A 17,776-nucleotide genomic window follows, 5' to 3' on the forward strand; every position below is an offset into this window, starting at 1 on the left:
TTCAGCCCTGGCGGGATTCTTCTTCTTCAGCAGGGCCCCATGCATGTCTCCTGAGAACACGCCCCAGATAGATGAGGCAGATATATAACCAGGACCTGCGGGTTTGCAGAGGAACTGTGAGAACGAGATAATCGCACTTGTTCACCCCACGGGTTACCTGCGACTGTGACAGCCTCGCAATGACAAGAGGGCCCAGTGGAAGGGGGGCAAGTGACGGGAGTTTGGATGACACCCCTGTAGCCGGCAGCTTGTGAAAGTTCCCGGGGGTTGTACCGCGATAGTTTTGTTGTTTTTTCCCCCCCTGATGCTTTCCGTGCTTCTGGAGTTCCGTTGGACTTACCTGTGACACGACCGGAGAACGAGCGCTACGCGTAGGTTAATCAACAGCTCTGCAGATCGGTGCATGAGACCCGGAGCGCAGCCGCAATGAGTCGGAGAACACGACGCTGGATTCTAAGAGTTTTACTTTGTCTGGGAATTGTTTATTTGAAAATTGGGTGAGTTGCCTTCACTCGACTTCTTCTGCCCGTGAGCTTGTTACGTTGTCTTCCCGAACTGAAGATAATAACACGTATCTGTTGCTGCTCCTTCTAAAAAATAATCGCAGATTATATCCTGTATTTCCTCAGTCGATGTTAAATATGACAAATACAAAGTTTAGCGACGTGCGTAAAGTTGGGGATATGTGCGTAAAGGTCTCAGTTCCCGTATACCTATGGTAACTGCGTGATTATTAAATGACGACGTTTCCTTTATTATAACCTTTGTGTTTTGTGTTAATCTGTTTTAAGATAAGATAAGATAAGATAAGATAAGATAAGATAAGATAAGAAGTCCTGTATTAGTCACGCAATGGGGAAATTTGCTAATTAAACGTATCTGAAACTTTATTGCAGCCTGCAATTTGGAAAACTGTGCACTTTAACCAGACATGTTTATCTCCTGTAAAGTGAAACACCCATAGGATATATTTTAATGTTAAAATAAAATGATCCAAACCAAACCATCCATTTGAACGGGGAAATATTGATTGTGTTGATTGTATTTATCAAAACCAAAACGTGCAAATACATTCGCGTATCAGAGGAAATTAGAAATTGTCGGTGGGTCATTTTCCTTAGTCCTATCCATCTTCCATTCACAGTGGCTTCACGTCCGTGGTGGCCCTAGGTGCGAGCATAATCTGTAACAAGATCCCCGGTTTGGCTCCCAGACAACGGATTATCTGCCAGAGTCGCCCCGATGCCATTATCGTCATCGGAGAGGGAGCCCAAATGGGCATCAACGAGTGTCAGTTTCAGTTCAAAAACGGGCGCTGGAACTGCTCTGCGCTTGGAGAGAGGACAGTCTTCGGAAAAGAGTTGAAAGTGGGTATGTTGCTGTCTGTTAATGTTTGTTTACAGTTTGAAATGTTTTTTTCTGACATCAGTAGGCTCAACACATTTTGTCTATCAACCTCATAATTCCGTGCGTATTTGTGCGCATTGTGCGTAAAACCCTTGGTTTCTTTCGCCATTCTCCTTGAAAACGGTTTGTATTTACAAACACAAAGCCAAAGTAAATTGAAGGATTGAAATATATTTAGGGTTTCAATAATTGAAGTTGAAATAGGACCTGATGCTCGAGAAAAATAAAACAAATACAAAGGATTTGTTTGTAAATACATACATTTTTCTCCAGTCTCACGAAACGAATTATATATCCGATCCCCCTCTGCAGTCAAGATCAGTCCTCAACTTCCTCTGCACATACACGATCATCTACTTTGTATCACTGCATCCCAGTATATAGGGACCATCCCATATAGAACCAGTGTCATTTACATCAGGCCTAGTTTTCCTCCTGACTTTTCTTTGAGCGGGGCTTTTCTGAGGATGTGTAAAAGGTATCTGAAGCCAGTGCTGTAACAGAGCTCTTGTGAATGTTGGCAGCCTTTCTTTTCAGCCCAACAGAGCCTCTGGAGACACATTTTCACTGGTCTTTATCCTGTCTAGTGATGGGTGCTGTGGCTCCCACTGTAGGGACGTCGATCTTACCACGGGTATAAGTTACAGTGAGGGGGAAAGACAAGGGGAGAGCACAACTTGAAAGTATAAAATTAAAGCAACAAATCAGTATTCCTGCTGAAACAAAAGTCTCATGACACGTGACAAACCAAACCTGAAATCGTGGCAGGAATTTTGCGGCTCATTTGTCTTCTACTCAGTGATAAGTTGGACGCAAGACTGTCAAATATTCAGGGTATAAGAATATTTTCTGCAATGACACCTGAAGGCTACATTATAGGGAGTTTTAATACTTTTTGTTATTGAAATATACCAAAACCTCCAAACAGGCTCTATTTACTCTATTACACAATGGTCAGTAGCTTGGACCAGATGTTTGGGATCTCGCACGCCGCTATTGGGAAGAAAGGATTATCTCCTCATAGTGTTGAAATGAAAACAGTGGTGTTCGACAATCTGTTCCTTTATGAATGAGTAGTTCTAACCCATCAAGAGACTGTGTTTCCAAGAGGGGAGTTTAAGTCTATGGCCTGGACAGCCATACCGAATAGATTGGTTTCACCGCTCAGATTAGCGTAGAGGGCTAAAAGGTTGTAAATGAATGCCATTGTTGATGCCCATTCTGCATCAGCTGCTGCTTGTGATTGTTCTCGGAGCAAAGCGAGGGATGACCAGTGAACTGACATAATGCTTATGAGCAACGCGAGGTGCGTTGGCGCTGAGCCGTTTTTGGATTTTAGGCTTCAGCTGAGTTTGCACTTGAGCGTTGCGGTTGCACTAAGCTGCGAGACGGACCAGGTCCATATAAAGATCGTGCGTATAGCGAGGTCCCTGACACTGTGGAGATGAAGGAGAAGCAGACGTGGCAGAAGAACAGTGAACCGGCACTCCCAGTTCAACTTATACATGCTTCTGACTCTCTCTCTCTTTTTAATATCGTACACCTCTCGTTAAGGTTGTGAAGAATTCACACCGTCTCTTGCAGTGAACTCATGCACTCAGAACTGAAAGGGAAAAATTAACAACGGTGCAGTCAGAACGGACACACCTTCTTTTTTGGCTCGGAGCCCATTGACTCTATAAAAACGTCCACATAATTGATGCCTCAATATGAGTAGATTTTTTTTTCAATGGCAAGGGCACAGATCCAAGATGTTTATTAAAAACACGATAGCTTGACATCGTGAAGCACGGTTGGCACGAGGAAGCACGAAGAAGACACGATGTTTGTTTTGAACAAACAGGGACAAGAGGAGTTTGTTTACACGTAAATACAGCGTGATTTCCTGTTTGTGCGATAAAGACTCACAGATCAGAGAATGAAAACATGCTACTTGGTGATTATGTTCGTGAACACGCACATTTATTTGGCCGTGGGCTGTTTTGACAGAGTATTAGAAGGAAAAAGTGTTGCCTTGTTTACATAGGATCTGTCTATGAGTCTTGGCAGATTAACCATTACTCATTTGTCGATATTTCCGCATGTGTGTAAATGATTTATGAGCCGGACTTGGGTGAGATAACGGCAGAATGAAGATTCTGATGTCAGTGCCTTATGCGTTTACACAGAATGGGACAGTTTTCTGAGCGGATCAATAGCCCTTCCTTGCCGACAACCCTCGTATTCATGCCGCTTTGTTGACTGTACCGCCAGCAGCCATTTTAGTTCACGGGCAGGACAGTTTCCAGGTCAGGTTTCAAAACACTGCAGGCCTTGAGTGAAGTGTCAGTGAGGCCGTGATGTAAGCACATATACTATTAATAATTAAACAACTTTTCCTATTTGAAAATCCTCTTGTATTTTCCTCATACTGGACATTCACAAAATCGAAATCTAAACATGCTACTTTTTATTCATCACCCCTTTTTTTTTTCCTGCTCCCCTACAGGAAGCAAAGAGGCTGCGTTCACCTACGCCATCATCGCAGCAGGAGTGGCCCATGCCATCACTGCGGCCTGCACACAGGGTAACCTGAGTGACTGCAGCTGTGACAAGGAGAAGCAGGGTTTCTACAGCAAAGACCAGGGCTGGAAGTGGGGAGGCTGCTCGGCGGACATCAGCTACGGCCTGGGCTTCTCCAAAGTGTTTATCGATGCTCGGGAGGTCAAACAGAACGCAAGGACGCTCATGAACCTCCACAATAATGAGGTTGGACGCAAGGTAAGTGATGAACAACAGGGTTATGTGTCTTTATTCAGGATATTAACTTTAAAAAAGTTGTGAATGTGTTGTCTTATCCAGTCTCAAGAAAAAAAGGGACGTTGAACCACGGGTTAACTAGTCTGTGGCTGATCTAAGCTCCTGTTAACGGCCTCTACCGGGCCGTGGCGTGGGTGAACCTTGCCAAGGATCTGGGCAAAGGGGCCGAGATGAAACAAGCAGCGGAATAAAGGGCTGCTTTTAGGCGAAGAGCTGTCTAAGTGGCAGGGTTTGATTACAACCCAGATCTCTGGTCTGAAAACAGATTGACGCTGCACAAAAAGGCATTAGCCCCGTCCCCCACATGCTTTGCACCACTGCGACAGCACACAGTTTCCTTTATACCGATCCCCACCCACAATTTCTCTAATATCATAAACCCACATCAGGTGCAATGTGCTTGTACATGCACCTGATGGCCGTTTGCTGTTTGGATACTGGGTTGGATCGTCATTGAGAAGGCTAGTGTGTGTCTTCTGCTGTTGTAGAGGAGTTCAGTTACCTGCAGTCAACCATAACAGCTCTAATAAATAGGTTTAATGAAATCATTAGCAATAAGTTCCAAATAGGATCTTTACAAAGTATAAATTTGGTATTTTATATATCATGTTATTGTGAATGCTCACTGACAGCCTGTAATAAAGTAAAACGTTTTAAGGAAAAGTTACAAAGGGCATCACAACATACATCAAAAACAAAATATAAAGACGTCAAATAGACCCAACAGTCCCTTTATGAACACTTAAATTCACCAGATCAAAAAAATGTTGGGATCCACCCCAAATTACACACACTCATGAACATCACTCCCCTAAGTATCCCTGATTTATTTCAGGATCAAAGAATGGTTCTCTGAGAAGTCAACTAAAATGGTGGAAAACGCCCTATTCCACTCGTGATGCGAATCTGCTCCAAAATTAAATGAATTCTTCCCTGACCCATACCGCAGCCTTCCACCAAGTTTCATGCTAATCCAACCTGTAGTTTTTGCGTAATCCTGATAAATAACAGACAAAAACATAACCTCCTTAGTGGAGGTAGGAAACAGTTTGAATTAAATCGTCAGAAATAAACTAAAAACTGGATCTTTATCATGTTTTACTTTGGTATTGTATACACCATGTTATTCTCACTGCCTGACATAAATAAAAGAGACATTACAACATAAAACAGTAAGAAAACACCTGTATAAATATGTCTAATTCATCAGGAAATTATATTTTCATGATTTGCTCCTGGCCTGCTCATTCGATTGCATCCCTGCCTGCAGAAGACTGCAAAGTGACAAAGAGACTCCAGTGAGTCTAGAGGTTAGAGATCGAAGGGGGTAATGTGCCAAAACAGCTAAAGTGAGGCCGGAGTTAGTGAAGAATAAAGAAGCAGCTTTGCCCGTGTTAACTCATATCCCCTCTCTCCACCGCGCCGTGCCAAAACAGCCTCATTCACAAAACCAACATGTCCAGCAGTGGCTGAAAAGCCCCCTCGCACACAATTGTGCAGAGAAGATCATTTTCTGTGAGCATTTCAGGCCCATGAATTCAAATTGGCTTATCTGGACAGCTAAATTGCCTCTCAGGGAAAAGTGTATACTTGTGGATTCAAACTTTTGAGCACTTCTTCCCTCTGTCCCCTTTCTCTCTGCTGATAAATAGACTCTCTGTTTTGATAGTCAGCCCCCTCTCCGCCTTTATTTATGCTAATCAAAAGCAGTGACACTGAGCAGGAGCGCCGTTCACAGCTCCCCGGTCGAAGACGTCGGGACAAAGGCTGTCACAAGTGTTGGTCACAGAACAACTGATGGATTAGGGAGTAGCAGCCAGGAGGTTTTATGAAGTGGTTTGCTTTGGGAAAAGTTGTTTTTCGCTCCTTGTTCTCATGTCTGCATTTGGGTTTATAGTTACAGTTTACTTGCCAAGAACTCGGGGGCATAAATCTCCTGTCGGTGGCCGTAGGAGAACATATCGCATACCAAACGCCGAGAGTTTTAGCGAAAGGAAATCGCAATTGACCTTGTTGCTAACGAAAAATTCCAGTTTCAGTCAGTGGCACTTCTCATTGTCATCAGTTCAGGGTTTAACAGTAATCCCAGTCACTCGACGCCTTGTACAATCGCTCTTGACATTTGTGTGTTGTGTGTGGTAACTACACACACAGAGCCTGAAATCCGATACATTATTTTGGCTTCTGTGTGTACGGTATCACACTGCTATATAGTGGCGCTGTGTTTAATCCACGACCGCAGCGTGTTTGTCAGTCACGTTGTTATTAAGCTACACGTCTGTCACTTACCTTGAAGTGCACGGGTTGAAATGTGGATTCAGGTTGTAGAAACACGTACAGAAACAAAATAAATATTAATTATCTTCCTTTGAGGGAGGAAGCAGTGAAATCATAACCTACATAATACTTGGTTTTAATAGTATGGCTGCTATTATCCCTTCATGAGAGAGTGACTATCACTCATCACTGTAATGTGTTTTTACAGTTGCCAGTTGTTACTACACCTCTAAGTTGTTTTCTGTTTGTCTAGGTCCTGGAGAAGAACATGCGACTGGAATGCAAGTGTCATGGTGTCTCAGGCTCCTGCACCACCAAAACCTGCTGGACTACACTTCCCAAGTTCCGCGAGCTTGGCTACATTCTCAAGGAGAAGTATGCCCACGCCGTGCACGTGGAGACGGTGAAAGCCAGCCGCAACAAGCGCCCTAAATTCCTGAAGATCAAGAAGCCTTACTCTTACCGGAAGCCCATGGATTCAGACCTGGTGTACATAGACAGGTCGCCCAACTACTGTGAGGCGGACCCCGTCACGGGGAGCCTGGGCACGCAGGGCCGGGTGTGCAACAAGACTATGATGCAGCACATCAGCGGCTGCGACCTCATGTGCTGCGGGCGGGGATACAACACACACCAGTACTCGCGCGTGTGGCAGTGCAACTGCAAGTTCCTGTGGTGCTGCTACGTCAAGTGCAACACCTGCAGCGAGAGGACAGAGGTGTACACGTGCAAATGAGAATATTTATCGGAAAGGTGTGTCTGTGGGTGTTGTGTGTGTGCGTGTGTGTGTTTGGGAGCGTGCGTGTTCATGTCTTTGTGATGTCACGGACAAACTGGAACTGTCGAACTTAACGAGGAGGCTGTGATCGCAGCCTGTTCGTACGTCACGAGGAACTACTGCACCGTGCAGGCAGTAAGCGGAGGAAGGGGGGCGTCGCGATTCTTTTGCACACAAAGCTCTTCACCCCTCTTCTTGGATTGTTGTCGGTCGGAGGGGGGGGGGTGACTGTTAAAGGACAGAAACTGAACTGTGACATACGGGACCGGGTGACCACAGCGTGAGTCAAAAGGTCAAGACTTTAAGCTATGTGGACGTGTACTGACATTTCGACTTGGCCGATGCAAATGAATTACGGCGGATGTGATTGCTGGGCGGAGCACGTCGCTGTAGTTCTCGCTCCCTGTGCACGGGTGAAATGACACAGCCATTTGGAATATTTAACATACTGTATTTAGAGAATGAAAATGATTAATATTAATTTATTCTATAAAGAAAACTACTGATTTTTTTTTGTGTCCATTTTGGATCAAAAGTAACTAAATGTTGGGAGGTTTTAGTTTATTAAAGCAATCGACCCCTTTGTCTGCGGTTGATACACTGGATTGGAATCTGCCTGGAATAACTTGTAGAATAACGTTGTTCCACATGAAACTGCTGTAGGCTGCTCACACTGACCCTCTGACCTTCTCATGAGTTTGTCTTCCCTCTGTTTGCTGCTAGTCTAGAGAATCCCACTTGTCGAGGTAGAAGGCCGCATACGCTCTACTGACCGTCTTCAATGGCATTGCTCACTTCAAGCTGATTTAGCTTAACTGGACTTATTCACTGATCAAAAAGATGGGCACATTCTCCACTTTTGGTAAATATTGGTTAATAGAGTTTATTTTGTAAAAGCCTATTTTTATATGAATGTCTTATTTATATCTTTTTTGCATATTCAATGTCGAGCTCTGATTCCCGACACCTGTTTTGAAACCTTTGTGAGAAAAAAAGCTGATGTATGTAAGTTGGCCCCTTGCTGTCACTGCCATAGTTGTGTATTGTAAGTGATAGAAACTGATTATATGTGTCTGTGTTCAACATGTCTGTGTTTACTGCATTTCATGACTACTACTGATGGAATACAGGAGCAGAATAACACTAACAAGACGTGGATTCCATTATTGCTTCTGCATACATCCACATCACGAACAAAAGCACAAGTGGCGATGACTTATTCCATTATTAGAAAGATTTAAAAAAAAACGAAAACCCATGGAGAGTATTTAGTTTTGTGAGAGCTCTGCAAGAATAATGCAAGAATGCTGGTATTTTCTTTCTTTATTTTATTATTTCTTTATATAATCAACCACTGCAGTGGAGTTATTAAACATTTATGACATAAATGACCTAAATTGCCCTTTAAATACGAATTTGTGATTATCAGGCACCTGTGAAGTGTCATAAATGAAAGATAAATGTTATTTAGTATTAAATGGTCATCGTGAAGATAAATCACGTCTCAATGGGTTTATCCCACACGTACAATGTGTCTCGTACCCGGCCACAGAAAGAGGTCCGTTCTTTGGGAAGGGGAAAGTTATTCAGGCTTAATTGAGGCCCGTCTCGCAGACTGGGGAGCAGTTGAATGTGTCCGAGGAGAAATAGTGTTTGTGGTCTAATGGTAGGGTACCAGTGTAATTGATGAGACTGGCCGGGCAGACTGTCACGGTGATGACTTGCTCAGTCGGGGGAGTGGGAGCTGTCAGCTGATAGATGACTCGCACATCTGCTTCATTCACTCCTGGGCCACTAGTTGCTACAACAACTCCAGCGCAGCAGAGAAAATGCGGGGCAGTCTCCAAGAGAGGCCGGCCAACGTGTCAGGGAAATGTTAACGATGCTGAAGCCCACGGTCGTTACGGATTCCGCTCTCATCGGCCTGGAAGTGCAGTCAGGAGACGGGCCCGGAGGTGTTGACGGAAAACCTGCTCCCAATAATCTCCTGGGATTGACAAATGTGGCCTGTAAAGTTTTCACCTGTGCTGCACTTTACAACATTTCCATGCTGGGTTTTTCCTGGTAAAAGACCTTTTTTTAAAAGAACGACCTATTGAAGAAGCTGAATCACACGAGAATTCAGGTTTAATTTACAGTAGATTAGCCGTATCATGTGTCATTGGCTGAGATAATCTGCCCAGAATAAAGAGAAAAGGGCGTGAGGGGGATAATAATAGAGGCTTGTCTCTGTCTGACAAAAGCTTTCAGCTTTCATAATATTGATACAAAAGACTCTCACATAAGAAAAGGCAGCTGCTCCAAAAGCTCGGGTTAAACCTAAACTAGGGTTTTGTGTGTGAGAAACACACCACAGTGTCTCGTGAACAAAACACATTCACTTCAGAGTCACTCATTTTGTGTGTGTTACCTTGTTTTCACTTGAAACATGTGAATGACAAAATACCAGGGTTGTGTGGACGCCTTTAGCATTGTGTTGTTAAGTAACAAGGATTCACAAGGTGGATCAATCACCAATACTTACACCATTAAACTTCTGATACTGATATTTATATGATAACATGTTTAAAACTATAACGACACTCAGTAAAGCACATTGTCTGGATCCGATATTTAATAGGTCCTTTCTTGGACCCTGTACCATTCTTCCATCGGGTTTCGTGGAAATCTGTTCTGTAGTCTTTGCGTAATCCTGCTGGCAAATAAATTAACAAACCAAACAACCTCCGCCAAAGATATCAGTTCCCTCAATAAAAACAACAACCAACCAACCAACTCAACCCAACCGTCACCTTAAATCAATCAAGCTGCACCAAATTGAACACACTCGTAAATATCAGTTACCGTAATATCCATGAAATATTCCCTGGGAAATCTCAATAACAAACGTCTCGCATTGTTTGTGCCAGAATTGAATTGGTTCTCTCTTGGCCGATTTCCCATCCTTCCACCGAGTTTCATGGGAAACCATTCTGTAGTTCTTGCGTAATCCTACTGGCAAATAAATTAACAAGTACGCAAACCAACCAACCAACAAACAAACTAGATACTCATGGAGCAAACACCTCCACCAAAGATACCAGAATCCTATTCTGCCCAGTTTTTTTCACCACGATTAACAAATTATTCAGTTGGGAATTGTTGGAAATGTCAAAAATGCCCTGAAAAATCCAGAAAAAAAAGTCTTGTGCAAATCCATTCAGTAGATTTTGCATAAAACCTACTGACAAACCAGAATATCAAGTGGTAGAGTGGATTCCCTCTAAATCAATCAAGCTGCCCCATAGTGCAAACACTCATAGATGTCAGTTCACTCAATTTGCTTTTGACTTTTTTTTTACAATATCTATGAATTATTTCCTGGGATATCAGTGACAATTTCAGATCTGAATCCTCTTCTGGAGCCGCACTGAGATTTGATGGATTCTCCCCTGACCCATAACCACATCCTTCTCTCAGGTTTCGTAAAAAAGTTTCGTGTTCAATTGTTTTTGCATAATCCTGCGTACAAACCAACCAACCGACAAACCAACAAACAAACAAACAAACAGACAGACAGGAGCGAAACAAAATCTTCTGTGGGGGTTTAAATCAAATCCGCAGATTGGCCGCTGTCTCAGGATAATCCACCTGCAGTGTTCTCCAGTCAGGTGCAGAAAACACCTCCCCACACAAAGGCCACAGTCACTTCATCTCCATTGAGTCACAAGCACAAAATACCACCTTCTTTGATATCGCAGCCTAAGTCAGACACCCTGCAGGATCACTGCAGTGCTAATTATACTCTTAGCCGTGTTTCTCCGTAAACAGGAGCAGGCCCATGCCAAGATGTACAGGGGTGTAATATCCATGTTGCTCTGAAGTGGGGTTGCAGTGCCCTTTGGAGTTTTGTTTATAAACACACACACACACACACACACATGCACACACACACACACGTACACACGTACACACACGCACGCACGCACGCACGCACGCGCTCTCACCCATCACCCGTGGTGGTTGGAAATTGATGGTAGCTGCAGCAGATTTATGGTTGGTAGTCTGGCTCCCTCCCTCTGTTATTGCTGGAGGCCTGCCACAGCTTCCCTATCTGCGCTCATGACCTGTTACATCAGGGCAGCCCAGCAGTGAGCCCCAGCCAGCAATTAGTGTCACAGCCGGCAACGAGTCTTTTAAAACATATTTAAGCAAGACCCATCCTGCTTTCTGTTTTATCATTAGATTGGCCTGTCAGTGGCCAGATTTATGGACGGAATTAAAAGTCTACCCGGTGATCCCGAAGTTTGTCAAGACCAGAGATTTACGTCAACCTAATTTTAAGATCGTCTAACTAGAAACACCTTAGAGGTGCAGTAACTAGAAAATAGGCCACCAATGAAGAGGGAAATGACTCATAATTTCAGAGTTAAGAGTTGATAAATCATATCTTTTACGGGGCCGTCATGAGCACAATGCTCCGCGTGTGTGGACGATTGCGTTTCAAGCGCTTCCAACGTTTCACTCAAACAAGTGGACGGCACTTAAGACAATAATTTGAAGGAGGAGGATTGAGAAAATGTGCTCTCCAGGTTTTCTCTACCGTTCGCTCCCTTCTGACCATAAATCTTCTGACACATGATTATGTCAGTCATACTTTTGTTTTTCCTCTGGTTGGGACATGCACAAGCACCTGAGCACTGCGCAGTAAATTGCAGAGCACAAGGTTGTCTTTATGTGATTCCAGAGATACTGTATGGGCGCAGAGCTCATTCATGCACTCTCTTAACCGCACGCCGCTTGAGATGGAAGCCAGAGATAGCCGACAACATCCACTCCCCGCAAGAGAGAGAGAGATCCACGACTGGTTGGCCCTCACAGGGTCTATCTGACTTCCCATGGTCTATCTGATTTTGCAGGTAAACACAGTGGTCAAATAGCTTCCAGGCATTGTCAGGGGGCATTAAGTTAAGAACCCAGGCTCTCTGGGGGTATTTTGAAGGAGCCATTTACCGTGGTTTGAATGAACATACCCGTCCACTTAACCTGCCTTTGAAAGCTCTGGAAATATGTAATCATGGCGACGGCATCTGGGAAATGGGGTAAAGAGAGCTTTGAGTGAGTCAGTTAAAAGCGGCTTTTGATGGCGCGTAGTGTACTTCAAATGATCTGAGAAGCACATATGATACTTTTCCCTGTTTTTGGAGTGGTTTGGAACAGGGCTATGGAGGGCCCTCATACCTGTCCCCCCCCCCATACATACACACACACACACACACACACACCAGCCCTTCCACAGTAGACGTCACCTGAGCTAAGCTTACTGTAATCCTCCGACGTCTCGGGCGTCCTGACACGGGATGTTTTGAACAAAAACACCAAACTCACTACAACCCCGTAAGACTCCGAGACGCTTTGGAAACATTGATCTTCCTCCTCCAGTGTCGTCACAGACAGTTTTTTTTAATCTGTCACAGCTTCTCCTCGATCCTATGAGGAGTTGACATCTTCCCTCCTCGAATCGATCGCTCCTCGTTGGTTTGACACACGAGCGCAGGTTCATTATAAACCAGAGTCTCGTTTTTTAAAGCTGCACTCCTTGACTCCTTTTTCCTGATTACGAAACCTTTTCCCTTGCTCAGAGAATACTTAGAAGGAAACAGGGAACTGTGCCAAGTGTGTTTTTTTTCTTTCTATCCGTAGATTAGGCAATCAATTAATCAGTCAATGCCGACGCCTCACTTTTTAATTTCTGAGCCTGTCAACAGAGAAGGTGCACAAACAGGTTGGCGGGAAGTAAACATTCTGCGTGTACTTTACTGATGGTGTCATAGCTTCCAAGCTCCTGTCTCTTGGCTGAACAGTTCAGAGGGAGTTGCAATGAGTTCTCTCCTCTAGCATCTTGTAACCTGTCCAGACACGCTCCTAAATGTATCATTGCAGAAAGCCATGAAACAATTTGAGCTGATGCTGCCAGTTTAAATATCTAAACCGTGTGGTCAGAGCTATTATATCATTAATCTTCTCCCTCGCTCCGCTCATGCATTGACAAGATATGGAAACACCCTCACCTTCACCCCAGCGAGGTAAAAAGATACCTGAAAGTACCTTCTTTTGATATGTATCCCTCAGTGCTGGTGACAAAAGTGTTTTGAAGTCAGTGCCACATGCCTTTTCAATCATGCTATCTTCGTTTCATTTCCTGCTGCTGGACTGAAATGCATATTCCAGAAAGTAAAAGAAAGAAACAGACGCTTCTGTGACACCCGGTGAACGTGTTCTGCACATACACCGGAGTCTGGGCCACAAACGGGCCTTTGTATGCGGTTAATTGCGCACACACTTCATGACAATGATGTCATGAACTGTAATAACCACTTGTTTGAAGTTTTTATGTCTGTGGCTCCCTGTAAATAATAGCCAGTGTTGGCTGTAAACAAGGTAGCGGCCTCTGTGGAGATGTCTGACAGGTGGTATCTCAGGTCATTCTGTTCATTCCTCTCAACATATTTCATGTTTTCCATTCATTACTTTTTTCCCTGACAATGAATGCGCGTACACTATTAAATTCCTAAACCACATAAAAAGAAAGAAAGAAACTAAAAATGGAAACGGGCTGTGCACCGAATGACCTCGGAGTCCCGGAGGTCATTGAGTGACAGTGGTGGATGATCCTGCGGTTCAGCGCAGGGTCAGAGGTTTGTCTGTAGGGCAGGGGAGCACAGCTGGATGCCGAGCTTCAGTGATGGTAATGAGATAAAGAATAGGACAAAAGGGAAAGTGCATAAAGAGAGTGATGAAAGGCCAGAGAATCTCACTTTCACTCGCCTTTAATGATTTTACAGAGGCTTTCTACCTACAGTATACGTTGATTTATGGTTATTGTAATGTTATAGTGCTGTTGTTGTATTCACAATAGTGAAAACAGGCAATACAAATGACATTTTCTTTAGGGCTGGCCATTCATTAGTGATTGTCTTCCCCTGGCAGAGTTGAATCCAGAAAGAATGCCGAGTGGGCAGTGACTCCCGACACTGTGCCAGACAGTGACACACCCCCTGAAGGGTTTCGGGCTTTCTGGTTTCTTTGCTCTCTTGCAGGTTAATAACTACCCATCCGTGCACTGACAGTAGTTTCAGTAACACGGATCACAGAGCGTCGAGTTGTATCTTCCACAGGTGTCACGAGGGGCAGAGAGTAAACATGATCTGGACTATGATGTCACCTGTGAAGAGAGAACAAAAGCAGTTGGAGCATTGTCAGCTGGCACTGAAACCACAGTGATCGCTTCCATCATAAATCACCGCCCCTCCAAAGGATGGGTGTCTAGTGACGGGACGAGTCGACCGAACGGAGCAGCGTCTGCTCCGACAGAAACAGCACGGTGCTGAGAGGACACGGAGTGGAAGAATGAGGATGTTGACTCTTCCCAAATGTGTCAAATGACTTTTCCTCTTCTACAGGCAGCCTGATATTATTTGAGGCTGAAAAATGCAACTGGTGGATTCCAACGACGTCTGCTTTGTAATTTATTTGATGGAAAGGGGCAGACCGTGAATGTCTTTGTAGGTGATTTCCATTTATTCAGAAAAAAATGAGCCAAAGAACAAAATCCTCCAGTCCCCCCCCCCCTTTGACTTTAGCAGGTAAACATAACATAAAATACAAAATAACTAACATACGTGAAGTTGTAGGACCAAAATGTCACGTTCCTCTCTCATGCAGTACGAAAGGGGAGAGATGAACCCTTATAAAGACGGGTCCCCCAAACGAACTTTATCAAACCTTTCACATATTGACAATGGAAGCCAATAATTTTCAGGGTAATAGACTGATAATAATAAATATGACAAGGGAAGACTCAGTTACACATTAATGCTGTAGAATTGGCAAGGATGTACGCTGTGGTGGATACTGGGAGTGATTTTTAAAAGCTTTGGATGCGTATTGCGGAATTTTAGACCAAATACAGTGTACATTTTGCAGATAGCTCCTTAATGTAGTTAGTAGTTCCTAAATGTCACTAGCTGTGTCTGCTGTTTGTACGCAGGTATCACAGACTGTGGCATTCTGCTGTGACAGTAAACTGATGCTGTGAGAGCAGTTCACGTGAAAGAAAAAAAACTTTATAGCTGCAGGTAAAAACAAAACAATGAGCTGAAAGAAGACAAATGGCTCTTTTGTAGATTCATCGCTGCAAGAAACACCGTTCAAATTATGTGATTCTTTGTTCGTTGATGTTAAATATGAAATATTCAAACTGTCTAAAAGAAAACATGAATCAAAGTATTGGCCCAAATTACAGACATATTGGCAGGAGAGCTGCAGCTCTCACAAGATGAGTCTTGGGAGGCGATACCGTCCACAAGCACTGCAGCAGTCTTCAACAGGTGGCAAGCTTTCATAGGCCCCATTGGAAACGTGTTAGGACATCGAACAACGGCACTGCTGCACATGGCGGATGTACGCTGCCAGACTGTGAGGTCGTGAGGACTCTCAAGTTCAATGAGGTTCAGAGAATAATAATATCTTAGTTTTACATATATAAATCTGAGGTGCAGACAACCTGAGGGCACACGCATGCTAAAACAGACAGGACTCAATTATTTAACAAAGGCAAAGATAGTGTTTCTTGATGGATTTACGCATAAGATGAGCTGAGGGAGACTTATCATTACAGGGAACCTGTGCCGCAGGATATATGATCAAATGTGAGGGATGTTTGGTGAGTTGCAGTGGATATAAGGCCACTTCTGACTGTGTCCGTTTTCCAGTGAAAATGTTATTGATATTCAGGTGAGAGAATAATGGTCCAATGTTTTATAAGAGAGAATCAAATGCAACAGTCGCCCCCTACAGACAGAGAACAGAATGAAAAAGAGTCTCCTCTGCAGCCCCTGATGAGTGTATCACTGGATCACAACATTCATGTGTTCTCATAAAGTCAGACACCATTTCTCTGAGAAGACAGTCGCACAATGTGACACGTTCCTCAGGGCTGTAATGACAGGTTTATCTCGAAGAGAGACAGAGACAAACATTACCTCAGAGCTGCCTCCTCTGCTGCCGCTGCAGACTCGTACACCCCAAAGACAGCGTTCAGTTCATCGAGTCTGTCCCAGGGGAAATTCCTTCCTACCACTGTCCCTCTCTGAGCAGACTGGAGTTGTCAGTGTTGGGTCATACCATGATATATTCGTGTGTTTCAATAATGGAAAAATTCCACTATTGTGAACACATGCTCGAACAGCGAGGCTCAGAGCGGAGACACGTGCAGGTTTAAGCAGGGGACCAGACAAAGTGTAGATAAAGTCAAGAAAGACAAAACAAGTCGGTGGATCATCGAAGCCAAATAAAAAAAAATAAAAAACAGTAGCAGGAGATGATGGATGGAAGCAGTTTACGTCACACTGGTGCTGCTCAACCTGCCAATTTACTGTGGCGCGCCTATAAGAGCTCTTGGATGTGCCGACGAATTTGGCACAATGACTGAAAGTGAAACAAGTAAAATTACCCATTTGCTAATAGCAGCTGGTTATATGTACAGTACAATGTACGAGACTCGGTCCCTCCTTTCACAAGCTGCCTCAAAGCCAGTCAGGCAGGTTTTCTGTAATTACATGAAAAATGGCTTTGGTCCCTGCGGGGTTTTGGCCACATTTAAGAGACAGAAGAAATGTCTATACATATGTGTGTGTGTGTGTGTCTGAGTGTGTGTGTGTGTGTGTGTGTGTGTGTGTGTGTGTTTGTGTAAAATGTAAAAACACTGACACATAAGAGACAGTGAGGGGTTAGTGTGTACATGTGTGTGAATGATCAGCTCTCATGTGATCGTACCGGTTTCTGGTGCTGTGAGTTTTTACAGATAAGTAACAACAACAAAAAAACTAAAATGTTTAAAAACAACTACACCTGAGTTGTATACGTTGACTCGTATCCACTTTAAACCGTACGTGGCTTTGCTCATCTCTGCTTTAACGTCCAGGGCAAACGACTTATGCCAAAGGAAAAACTCACTGCTCGCCACCTAGCCAGTTTCCCTCATCTATTTGGTCAGGTCACTCTTAACGAATCACAATTACTCGTTGGCGTTTGCTTGCGTAACATCACTAAAACTTAAAAACATTACCTAATACGTGAAAATGATTTACGCTGCTTCAAACTTTGTTATTGTTTTGATCGAGAGACCCCCTGACGACCGAAGTTACCCATTGTTCGTTTAAAATTAATCCAACAAAGCCGTCCAATTGGCCGTCAGCGTTTCTTTGATATCAAGTACGCCACAGTCATCGAGTTTATAAAAATGACATCAGTGAAATCTCAATCAACAGATCTGTCAGCATGGATAAGACCAGCTGCACTCTTATACTAAGACTGTGTAAAAGGCTAAATGCCACTGCCTTTGAGCATCCTTGTGGTTTACTCTCAAAGTCTTTCATGATTGTGTTAAATTGTGTGAGATTCCTCACTAAATCCTGGTAATCAATCACAACCTTTCCAAAGCAGGCCTTGGGCGGCATCTTCAGGAAAAACCCT

At 43.8% G+C, this 17,776-nt stretch overlaps 1 protein-coding gene across 2 annotated transcripts; it reads left to right on the forward strand.

The window, feature by feature from the left end:
* On the forward strand, nucleotides 1–16,992 carry LOC117764863 (protein Wnt-7a). 2 transcript variants are annotated; one of them, XM_034590953.1, is made up of 5 exons: nucleotides 1–497; nucleotides 1,145–1,371; nucleotides 3,896–4,167; nucleotides 6,737–7,250; nucleotides 16,952–16,992. In XM_034590953.1, the coding sequence occupies exons 1-4, from the start codon at nucleotides 427–429 to the stop codon at nucleotides 7,217–7,219; spliced, it is 1,053 nt and encodes a 350-aa protein (XP_034446844.1). In that variant the 5' UTR covers nucleotides 1–426; the 3' UTR covers nucleotides 7,220–7,250; nucleotides 16,952–16,992. The 2 variants fall into 2 exon arrangements, with proteins under 2 accessions (XP_034446844.1, XP_034446843.1); XM_034590952.1 differs by lacking the exon at nucleotides 16,952–16,992 and having other exon boundaries at nucleotides 4–497; nucleotides 6,737–8,411.
* The last annotated feature ends 784 nt before the right edge of the window (nucleotides 16,993–17,776 follow it).

This window comes from Hippoglossus hippoglossus, chromosome 7 (genome assembly GCF_009819705.1).
Source record: "Hippoglossus hippoglossus isolate fHipHip1 chromosome 7, fHipHip1.pri, whole genome shotgun sequence".
In the NCBI taxonomy this organism is placed as follows: Eukaryota; Metazoa; Chordata; class Actinopteri; order Pleuronectiformes; family Pleuronectidae; genus Hippoglossus; species Hippoglossus hippoglossus.

What these genes read in the sequence shown, in the direction of transcription:
- LOC117764863 (XM_034590953.1), top strand. Translation starts at nt 427, where the DNA reads ATGAGTCGGAGAACACGACGCTGGATTCTAAGAGTTTTACTTTGTCTG. An exon ending in ATTGTTTATTTGAAAATTGG is followed by an intron (nt 498 to 1,144) that starts GTGAGTTGCCTT and finishes TTCCATTCACAG; the next exon opens with TGGCTTCACGTCCGTGGTGG. An exon ending in ATAATGAGGTTGGACGCAAG is followed by an intron (nt 4,168 to 6,736) that starts GTAAGTGATGAA and finishes CTGTTTGTCTAG; the next exon opens with GTCCTGGAGAAGAACATGCG.